This window comes from Xyrauchen texanus, chromosome 14 (genome assembly GCF_025860055.1).
Source record: "Xyrauchen texanus isolate HMW12.3.18 chromosome 14, RBS_HiC_50CHRs, whole genome shotgun sequence".
In the NCBI taxonomy this organism is placed as follows: Eukaryota; Metazoa; Chordata; class Actinopteri; order Cypriniformes; family Catostomidae; genus Xyrauchen; species Xyrauchen texanus.
This window is the reverse complement of record NC_068289.1, coordinates 41,091,125-41,103,234: the sequence shown is the minus strand read 5'-3', so window position 1 is coordinate 41,103,234 and position 12,110 is coordinate 41,091,125. Positions and strand designations below refer to the sequence as shown.

Genomic DNA, 12,110 nt, shown 5'->3' with positions numbered 1-12,110 from the left:
ATTGCGATTCATTTGATGAATCGGCATACCATGCAATTTAACCGATTAAAAATGTGTATCGATTGACAACCCTAATAAAAACAATCAAAAAGTAATCTAATGAAAAATAGAACTACAGGTTAATAAATTATTGACTTAAATCTTTACTCTGTGATTATTAGATACGCATTTAAATGTTCACGCACGCAGCTGAACTCACCATGAGCGCTCTATAGAGCACAAGCAGACATATTCATGTGAGCGTTTGAACTAGGGCTGGTATCACCAGCCACCTCTCAACAAAATACGTATTACGATACACGTCATGATTCGATATATCGTGATACATCACAAATCATGATTCGATTTTGCTAAATTCGCTTAATTTAATAATTTCAATTAATTTGGGTATATTTCTGTTATAATGTTCATTTTGTTTACATACAGAATGAAATACATTCTCTTTCAGCTAATGCTGTTATTCATTATACAGGGGACGTTCTAACTTGTTAAATTACAGACATGTCAACGTTAAATTACAGACGTGTCAATTTTAAAAATGTTATTTTATCATTCGTTTTTCACCTTTTTGGTGACATTTTAGCTTTTTAAAAATAAAGTCCATGTATTACATCAATAAATGTGCTTAATTTCTGCTATTTACTAGTATTTACTTCGATATGTAGAACATGTGCTAAAATGGTACTGTCTCTTTAAGACTTGTGGCAGGGACTTTGACAGTAGTTATTGTTTAGTCGAATGGCTTCTTTACAGCATCCATGCGCGATTTATGGCTAATCTCTGACATTTTTTGTAGCAAATGGGAAGTATTTACGCACATCTGATTGAAAGAGCGATCTTAGCATTTTAAGAATTGACATTGGGATCGTACATTTGAAGAATAAGTAGAACATCTGTATTTTGGGCCGGCGCTAGATCCAAACTCATGAGAGTGGAGCATATCCGTGAGGGAAACCGGGACTCGTGCTGAATCAGTTTCAGTCTCTTTCATGCCTCAGAAGCGTCTCGAACTGAACTGAAAATATATAAAATATTATACATATAATAAATGGATCTAAGTATCGATAAAATATCATGAGAACATTATCGCAATATATCAATATTTTATTGTATCAACACAGCCGTAGTTTGAACATATCTGGCACCGAATTGAGTCCGTTCTTGGTACTGCCGGTACTTGTTCTTGTCTATTAAAATTTTAAACTGGGCAGAGAATTTGCAGTACCCCTATCCAGTCCTGCCAGCACCCAGTTTAGGAACAAGGACACTAAACAACCACATAGTAACCACCCTGAACACTCTAGTAGCAACCACCCTGCAACACATTAAAAATCACTTTTAACAACTTATCAACCAGCCTCGCATCATGCAAACAAACTGAGCCAAATAAATGCAACTTTTCTAATTCTGATTCCACTTGTATATTTACAGAATTCTCCTTGATGGTTATTGACGAATGCCACCACACAAAGAAGGGCGGAGTGTATAACCATATCATGATTCGCTACCTAAAACAGAAACATCGGAATCAACAGCTGGTGAAGCAGCAGAAAAGTCCAGTTCCGATCCCTCAGATACTGGGCCTGACTGCCTCACCGGGTGTCGGAGAGGCCAAGACCCAACTGAAAGCAGAGGAGCACATTCTACAAGTAAGAGCACTATCAAGTCTACACTAGACATCTGCACGGGCCTTAAAATGAAACCTGAACTCGACTCGTACCCGAGACCGTGCGGCCAGACCCTACCCAGCCCGAATGATACCGTCTGATTTCAAGCCCGAACCTGACCCGAACCCACTTAATATCTAATTCCTTCTCCAAGCAAGTACTGTTGCAATAGGCTGTATTTTATGTAAGCATATAGGCAACATTCGTAACAGTACTGAAACAGTAAACATCCACAGTTTTAACAAGGCACAACAGCACCTTAGTACACTTGAGCAGAAGGGAAAAAAGCATTGTCCTACCATTTATGCGCTGAAACTTCACTTGGTGCAGAACAATCTGGAATAAAATGAAACAATGCAACAGTCCCTTCTATGCAGCCTGAACTTGTTCAGATTGTTGAATCTTTGTGACAACAATCTAGACACAGCGCAAAGTATGAAACCGAGCGCAGGTGTCTCAACAGGTATTTTTTAACTTGACCTGGTGTTTAAAATATGCCGGACAAAAAGCGAGACATGGTGTAAATGTCAAAGACATTCGTCCAGCATGTGTTTACATAGGAAAACATTGGGAAAACAGAACAGACATGTGCAAAAACACGTTCAGTGTGAACGGCCCCTAACTCGTGTGTGAGTGAGTGAGAGTGCGGGTGCGAAACAAGTTCAGTAAGTCTGTTTATTTGTTCATTCATACAAACCCAAACCCGAACTCCTATTGAAAAACTGGCCCAAAACCTCTAAATATCAGGGAATTGTTCGACTGAAATTGTTCGCTTGAAAGTAATTAACTAGCGATGCATTTGGGGCATAAATGTTGATTACAACAAAAACTCATCTCTCCTTTTCTTTAAAAAAGAAAAAATGGAGGTTTCAGTGAGGCACTTACAACGGAAGTGAATGGGGCCAATTTTAAAGGCAGAAATGTGAAGCTTAAAATTTCATAAAAGCACTTCTTAATTCTTAATTCTTACTTAATTCTTCTGTTAAAACTTGTGTATTATTTGGGGTTTTAGGTAGTTAAAATCGTCACTTTTTTGTTTTATTATTTACACAGAAATGGTTAATAAGTAATTTTATCACACTAAAATCATGTCAACACGCATATTGATTACATTTAAAACAGTGAGTATTTTAACGTTTACAGATTGGCACTTACGTTTACTGTAACCAAGATTTTTGCTTTTTTCAAATGAAAAATTTTTTTTTTTTGTATTTAATATTATGCCACAAATGTTGTCAATTGAGCTTAACTTGTATTGAACCTGGAATATTCCTTTAATATGCAGAGACAACTATAAGCCATTAGAAGGCTGATTTTCTTGAAAAGGCTCAACAAATGATTATCTGTTTGTTTGTTTGTTTGTTTGTTTGTTTTTACAGTAATGCTTGGTGATGCAATTGAAGCAGAAACGACACGTCAGCTTTAAAAAACAGTAACAAAATCGTTAAGGGCTCAGATTCATTTAATTGTGGAACCATAACCTGAAATATTAAATTCTTTACAATTCCAATCCCTACCACTTGCACTGTATATAAACTGCCATCAGGGTTAGCATGTGGCTATGAGTGTCATTTTGTCATGTTTGATCTGGAGTTTTGTGTTCAAGAGTATGTCTCTCATTATATTGATGCTTTACAGATCTGTGCCAACTTGGATGCCTTCACAATAAAAACATGGACTATAGAGGATGCCAAACTACCGTACAAAAAGATTGTAATAGCAGAAGAGAGGAAGAAGGTATTTGAACAAACTCACAAGTATTTGTTGCATGACTTGATAATAACTCACGTTATTATTTTTGGATTTAGCCTTCCATTGGATACTAGAATCCTTTTGGCGACTATATCCTAGATATGAACGGTTAACACTGGTATTCCTGAAGTAATTGACTCAGCATCATGGTAATGATATTCAGAAAATGTTAAAATCTAGTTGTTTTTATAGTTACACTATAGTTATAGTTTACATAATAACATGAGTCAAGATATTTACTATTCTGACATGCTTATATTCAATGCAGAGGTTTATCTTTTCACTTCTATCTCTGTGCCATTTTAAAGGACCCGTTTGGAGACGTGATAAAGAAAATCATGGATGAAATTCACACACATGCTGAACTGAAGCCCCTCTGTGAGCCTGGAACACAGAACTATGAATTGTGGGTTGTACAGAAAGAACAAAATGGTAAGAATACCATTTTGCTTCCTTTCAGAACACAATCAAGAGCTCTCCAATATATGGAGGTTTACTTACATCCCAGGTGTGGAAATATATAAAATGTACCATACTTGTCTACACACTTACATATATATATATATATATACACACTGTATAGAGACTTAAGAGAGAGACTTAATCCATCAGGAATTGATTGGACATTATATATTAGATTGGCGCCAAGTGGTTGAAGGGGAGGTGTTGAAAAGTAAGAAGGCTTGAATTCAGCCAAGAAGCAAGTTTTACATTTTGAAATAAACATATTTATATACATGTATATATTTGTGCGACCCTGTGCACACATGCGTGGACATTGTATTTTGGCTTCAATATACGCAATTAGATGAATTTAAACCGACTGATCTCAGTTCAGGAGACTCTGTGCTGTCAGTAAAGGGTTAAAGTTTTGAGTAATGTGACAAAACAACATGGCACCGATCACAGCGGAGTTTGTCTTTGGAAGAAATGCCAACAAAACTAACTCTGGTAATAAACCTAATTAAGTTTTTACATTGAAACCTGTTTCAGTCACAAGATTAGAGTCTCTAGTTTCATCCGATATGCTATTATTACAATTTGAGCGGTTTATCGTGAAACTCTACGCTGCTAAATACAATGTACACTAATGTATACTTTAGCACATTTATTCCTTATAAGTTCTATATTTACTGTGCATTATTACATTACGAATAAATGGCTTAATCCAAATGCTAAATAAATTAGCTATATTGAGTTAGATGAAAATAAGGTGCATTTCAAACTGTTCTGAGACCAGTGCAGACAGACAGCACACTGGAGGTTAAGTCATTCACTAAATAGGGAGCAAGGGAGCATCCTATAGCTTTCTATGTAGCATTCACTACACTTCCATGCTACACTAGTGTTATATATAGTACAGCATGGTTTTATATTTTATTTAATATTGCCAAAATTATCCACAAATAATGCTTTTTTTCCACTCAAAAAAGAGGTGCACAAGCTCAGGTCAAGGAGACCTACGATAAATAATTTCCAAACAGAAATACAAAAGCTGTCCTAATTGAAAGAAAACTAGTTGTCAAAAAGATCTAAAAGAATATTTGATGATAATATAACATAATGAGAGATTTATAAGCCATTTTTAATAGGCCGGTCATTTTTTACCGGGAATACTAAATTAGGTAAAAAATGTAAAGACAGCTCAAGGGTTAAAACAAAAATATGTACAATATGAAACTATTGACTACAAGTAATTAATGTTGAAATCAAGATATTTTAATCTTAATGCAAAATATACAAATATATTTTTGTTTGGAAGATTCAATCATATAATTTGCATTCCTTAATGGCAGTGAATGGACACTGCTAAGCTCTTAAGGTGCGATTCCCATTTCGATGGTATCAGCAACTTATCTGAAATCAAACTGACTTGTGGCTTCTCGTTGCTTAGTTTAGAAGCTCTCGGTAGGTCTGTCTCGAAGGTTTGTGCTCTGTTTTTGAACTCTTTTATAAACTATTATTGACTGTGTGTGTGTGTGTTTCACCAGCTGCTAAGGAAGAGAACCAGAGAGTTCGTGTTTGTGCAGAACATCTCCGTCAATATAACGAGGCTCTTCATCAGAGCAACACCATCCGCATGTCAGACGCCTTCCGTTTCCTCCACAAATACCACAGTGAAGAACTCAAGACCAAATCTAGCTCTGAAGATGAAGGCATCATTACAATCACTGACACGGAACGATTCCTCTTCACTTTGTTTGAAGGTATTACATACTATAGATGGACGCCATACTTGAATAGATCCTTCCACTGAAGCTAGTCTTAGGGCTCCACTTATAACTTATGCTGTTCAATGTTGATCTTATAAAACCAATGTATTAAACCAAATGGACTATTGAATGGAATAGGTCACCAAAAAGGACAATTTTGTTAACATTTACACATTTGCATGTTGTTCCGAACCTATTCGATTTTCTAAAGACTAAAGCAGGTTTTATGCAATATGTCAGAGCTTTTGTTTTTCCCCAGACAACCAAAGTGGATGGCAATTTATACTGACATCTCCAAAACGGACATAAAATCAACAATATTCCAATTCAAGGAAAATCCTCACCTCTGCAATTTGTCAATGATAACGAAGACGAGATATAAAAGGTGCATCATGACGATAATTAAAGGATTTTATGAATGCATACTATTGTGTGCAGTGACACTATTGATAAAAATATGACAATAAAAATTATACTGCAAGATATTAACATTGCAATGTATGAATAGGACAAGAAACATCTATGGGATCTGTATATACAAGATATTAGATATACAGTAGATTCATCTAACCCATTAATAATTGGGAAATTTTCCGCTTGAGCCATGGGAGTTGAACACAGGCAAAATTAACCGCTTCAAAACAGGGTGTGGAGCGGAGGGGGCCGGGGACGGGTCGGAATATCACGTGCCCGGTCCCCAATCGGCCTGATGAGGCACGCGAGGGATAAAGGCGGCCGTTGACGATGGTTCAAGAGAGAGAATTACGGGCATGTCCGTCATGTGTGTTTATGTTTGTGCTTTTGGTCTGAGTTTAATTAAACTCAGCCCGTAATTCTCTCTCTCTCGAACCATCGTCATCGGCCGCCTTTATCCCTCACGTGCCTCATCAGGCCGATTGGGGACCGGGCGTGCAATATTCCGACCCGGCCCCGCCCCCCTCCGCTCCACACAGGTTAAAAATATTTTTCCCCCTAAATGTTTGAATATTTCATTACAGTTTGGTCTGTTACAGTCGGACACACTTTTTTGTCCATTTCGCACATTGTCGTCAACTAAAATATTTTATTTTCGTTTACTAAAATTAAATGTAAATTGCATCAATATGAGATGACGAAATATTGACTAATTTTAAATTAGCATTTTCGTCAAAAGACTAAAACTATGAATAAAACTAAAAACTGCTGATTTGGCGTCACACATCCAAAGATGTCCACTTTTAATTGAACACGGGTGTTAATACGAGCTTGTGTGGAAGGCAAGATTATCAGTGAATAATGATATATCCTGTAAGTTATTTTATGACTTCACACATGAGTCAAATGGACATTCTTTTAGATCATTTTACAGCAGTGCTTTTTCTTGTTCTGTCCATTTGAGGAGCTTTTGGGGCTATAAATCTCAAATCACTTTCGGTGTATGAAAAACAAAAGCTCATACATCCTAATTTCTCCTTTTGCGTTTCACGAAAAATGACAAAAGTTTGGAATGACAGAGATGTCAGTAATGACAAAATGTAGAATTTTGGGTTAACTATTCCTTTAAAAATAATGGCGAAATACTAAATATCTTGTTAGGGAACACTGATTTTCCACCCATTAATTTTCTCAGAGAATAAAGCAGAGCTGCAGGAGCTGATGGGAAAGCCGCAGTATGAAAATAATATTCTAGCCGAGCTGAAAACCAACATACTTAAGGAGTTCACCATCAGAGAGAAGGCCCGAGGCATCATATTCAGTCGGACTCGCCTCAGCACATTGGCTCTGAGCCAGTGGATTCAGGAAAACCCCAAGTTTGATGAAGTCGGAGTCAAAGCCAGCTATCTGATTGGTGGAGGAGATCAGAGTGTGGTGAAACCAATGACTGCTGTAAGCTCACTCTAAAAACAGACTCTTTAGTTGCGTCTGCATTTATTTAAAGGAAAATGTTCCAACTTCAATATAAATTACACTCGATTGACAGCATTTGTGGCATAATGATAATTACCATAGAAAATAATATAAACCCGTCATTAAGAATGAATTGTTGCTGGTAAGAAATGCTGTTTTTTACACAGTTTAGCTTCCGATTCACTAAAAGAATTATGCAGATCAGGCAACAATCGCACCAACAAACGCACCCACAAAATCTGTGCTGACCGCCGTTTGGGCTGTACAATTCTGATCTTGTGGGCCGGTCCTGTACAGAGTGCTGTATAGAGGAGGATGCAGCAGGCCTGCCAATCTGGACTGTACAGCGTCACTCCACTACTGTGATCCAGACATCTGAATCAGCTCTTTAACGTGCCGAAATTGTGCTTCACTACACCATGCATCTGGATACATGCCAGGATATTATGCTTTTCAACATGTAAAGTGTCCTTGAGCTCTGGAAAGGTGCAATATAAATGACACTTTTTATTATTATTCAAAATCTTTCGATGAATTACTGTTGATTTGATCGATAGAAAGTTGCACGATGTTTATTGCGTTGGATAAATAGCACAGAATTTCGTAAATGATGCGCAATCTATAGTGAGCCTAATTTACATAGAGATGAGATGGACAGAGTTGTTTGCACAATCAAATGGCAGAAGTATGAGTTCGAAGACAGGAGAATCACGAACTGAACTCAACATCAATACTTATAGTCAGATACAGTATCAAGTTGATGTTGATGCTTTAGCTTCTAGAATTCTGTTTGGTTACAAGCATAGATAACTAAAGAACATTTCTGAACATGGTCATCGTGTACATCATTTATCTCATTGATTGTTGACATGACGCTTTAGCTCTGTATATATGATCTAATGGTGCGAGTCAAGTCCTAGGCCACGGACAGTCTTCCCTTTATCGACAGTAGTAGGTCTCTTAGGTCCAGTTGTCCACCTCTCGACTGCTATTCTCACGTTACTGAATTTCTGAAACAGAAATACCTTTGGAAAAACACACACACACACGCACAGTTTTTCCTATTCAAGGTCTTATGCAACAAAGCTTCTGTTGCAGACTGGTCTTATCTTATTGGAACTTAAAACACAGAGATAACTGTACTTTCTCTCAGGAGAGCTGAAGTTGTATTCTTGTTAACTTGGCGGAAACATTCATAATCAATATACGTTGTTAGGTCATGAAGACACTAGAGATACGGCCTACGTGACCTAGGCCTCTTAGTCAGGAGACACACTGTCTCATAAAGCATGAAGACAGATATGGAATGGTCTCAAACTGCTAACTAACAAACTGGTTAAATGCGGACCAGTTTCAATTTAATTCACTCAAACGATATATATATATATATATTTATCTCCTTTTCTCCCCAATTGGGAGTGACCAATTCCCAATGCGCTCCATGTCCTCGTGATGGCGTAGTGACTCGCCTCAATCCGGGTGGTGGAGGACAACTCTCAGTTGCCTCAGTATCTGAGACCGTCAACCCGCGCATCTTATCACGTGACTTGATGAGCGTGTTACCGCGGAGACCTAGTGTGTGTGGAGGCTTCACGCTATTCTCCGCAGCATCCACGCACAACTCGCCACGCGCCCCACCGAGAGCGAGAAGCACATTATAGCACCGACGAGGAGGTTACCCCATGTGACTCTACCCACCCTAGCAACCGGGCCAATTTGGTTGCTTAGGAGACCTGACTGGAGTCACTCAGCACGCCCTGGATTCGAACTTGCGACCCCAGGGGATCAGAGAGCCATAAAGCAACATGTCAATGTGAAGAACTTTGGATGGAAATATTTTATTATTGTATATTGTATTATAATATGTAATAGCTATTCAGAGGTGCGTTTCCCAAAAATATTGTTACCAAAATAGTTTAACGATTTGGCGTTTTTCCGAAACCGTAGTTCCAACGAACACCTGTGGTTAGAAGCATAATTCCCTTTTAATTTGCAGTGTGTACATTATTTCACTTCGCTGAGGTTTCTTTCATCTTTCATTCCATATTTATCTTTCGTTACATCAAAACATTGACAACGTTTACATGCACTTGGCTGAAACCCCAATATTGCAGCGCAATCATCTTTCGTATTACAAAGTGCACGATTCTTTCATGTCTGCTGCAGATTTTGCACATTAAACAGATTTCTGGAGTACGTGTAAACAAGCTATTATAATTTGATATCTGCAGAAGTTATTACTCCACCCCCTGCGTAACGCCATTAATGACAGCTCTATATTGTTATTGTATATGTTGTATATTGGAGTGGTGGTGGCGTAGTGGTCTAATGCACAAAACTGTTAATCAGAAGGTCGCTGGTTCGATCTCCACAGCCACCACCATTGTGTCCTTGAGCAAGGCACTTAACTCCAGATCGCTCCGGGGGGATTGTCCCTGTAATAAGTGCACTGTAAGTCGCTTTGGATAAAAGCATCTGCCAAATGCATCTGCCAAATGCATAAATGTAAATGTAAATATTGTTAAACCAACGTGGTTTGAATGTTGGAAGAGCGACATAGTTACTACAGTTTCGGGAAACAGTCTTGACTAGCTACCTAATTTCTCCAACGATGCACCGTACTATGGTGGTTCAGCAGTGAGTTATGTAGTTGTACGGGAAATGCACCCCAGCTTGGCTGGGTTCCAACATCTACAGTGTAAATGCAAAATGGACCAAGACTAAAGTTGACTGATATTTTAAGTATTTTGAATTCTTAAGGTTTATGAAGCACACACAGTACCACCACTCCCTATAAGCAGACTACACAGTCTGCGTAGGACACCAACTCCCTAGGGGGGCACTATCTTTGGGGGACACTATGGGTTTGCTCCATGTACTGTAAACAGTCCCTTTCTAGTATACTTGTGTGAAACATTCGAAAGTTACTGCAGGGTTTTTTACTGAGGGACTAATCATTAATCATAATCATAAATTATGCCAAAAATGCTGTCAACAGATCTTAACTTGTATTAAACCCGAAACAGTCCTTTAAAGTTTTTTCCTTTATTAATTGGCTCTTCTTGTGTTGTGTACTGTACCTTGCCAGGTATTTCACTTGTTTAGTCATGTGCAGTCTTTGTTTTGTACTTTGCTTGCCAATCTTTTTTTCATGCCGTCTTCAGGCAGAGCAAAAGGATGTGTTGAACAAGTTTCGTGAAGGTGAAATTAATCTGCTGATTGCCACCACAGTAGCAGAAGAGGGACTGGACATTGCAGAGTGCAATTTTGTTATCCGCTATGGCCTTGTGACCAATGAGATTTCCATGATTCAGGTGTGATATTACATTATTTGTCATTTCTAAAGATGCTTCAGATGACGTTAGCATATTTTCTGAATGACTGTAACGGTTTCTCCAGGGTTTTTTAATAGACGTGACACGTCTTGTAGGCCTGTTACATCTCATATCTGAAGCCATTTTTTGGCAACATAGGCTTTTATGAGACAACACAAATAATGGAGTGAACTAGTCATTCATTAGTTGAAATAAAAGATGTCTATCGCTACCACAACAATCACAAAAGACACTTACAATGAAATACTGCTCAGGAAGGTGGTGTCATGTTTGTTGCTGCGGTGGTGATATTCTCATGTTGAAGTATCTCTAATTAAGGTGTAAAAGAAGTAATGTTTAAGGCTGTTTCTCCGGTTTCACTCTCCACAGGCGCGTGGTCGAGGAAGAGCCGAGGACAGTAGTTACACACTGGTGGCAGAGGCAGGATCTGGAGTGGCAGAGAGAGAGAGTGTCAACGAATACAGGGAGAAAATGATGAGCAAAGCCATCGCCAAAGTGTGCAAGATGAATCGAGCTGACTATGAGAAAAAAGTGAGGGTCTGCTTGAAGTTCTTACTGAAGAACATGCACTAGCATACACTTAATTTCAGTAGGATGTCACAAAAATAATTAGCGGTATTATTTTTACCCAAACTAAGGGTTAGGGAATTGACCCCAAGTTTTAGGCCTAAACATTGGCATGCAACTCGTCCAGCATCATTTGTGCTACTGGCATAAATGATATGGAAGACCAGTAGCAATTGTATCATTGTTGACATATTTTAACATATTTTACTTTGGGGGGCCTGGGAAGCTCAGCAAGTAAAGACGCTGACTAACGCCCCTGGAGTCACAAGTTTATTGGTTATTCTCAGATTGTTAAAAAAAATCATATCATATATCTGATCATATTTTTGAGCTATATATCCCAGTCCTAATTGTAATACAAACCAGAATTATATTTGAAATAAAATGCACATTATTTGTCTTGGTGTAGATCAGAGAGTTTCAGATCCAAGCCATAGTGGAAAAGAAGGTGAAGACAAAGAAGAAACAGCAGAAAGGAATGATGAAGGAATCTCCATCTAAAATCAGTTTGAGCTGCAGAGATTGTAGTGTGCTTGTTTGCCCTGGAGAAGAAATTGAGATCATCGAGAACATGCACCATGTCAATGTCACTAATCGCTTTAGGTAAAAACAAATTATGTCTTTCCATTTAAAGAAAACTCTAAAATATGAATACTGATTATGCAAATGTTGATTATCCTGTTGATGCT

The 12,110-nt window shown here is 38.1% G+C and overlaps 1 protein-coding gene across 1 annotated transcript in view; it reads left to right on the top strand.

Moving 5' to 3' along the window:
- ifih1 (interferon induced with helicase C domain 1) overlaps positions 1–12,110 on the top strand; it is a 33,298-nt gene that overhangs the window by 18,551 nt on the left and 2,637 nt on the right. Inside the window, exons 7-14 of the mRNA XM_052142056.1 lie at positions 1,432–1,649; positions 3,306–3,404; positions 3,728–3,851; positions 5,411–5,626; positions 7,242–7,498; positions 10,684–10,833; positions 11,224–11,385; positions 11,831–12,024. Coding sequence (XP_051998016.1) covers positions 1,432–1,649; positions 3,306–3,404; positions 3,728–3,851; positions 5,411–5,626; positions 7,242–7,498; positions 10,684–10,833; positions 11,224–11,385; positions 11,831–12,024 — 1,420 coding nt within the window. The remainder of the gene's footprint in view (positions 1–1,431; positions 1,650–3,305; positions 3,405–3,727; positions 3,852–5,410; positions 5,627–7,241; positions 7,499–10,683; positions 10,834–11,223; positions 11,386–11,830; positions 12,025–12,110) is intronic.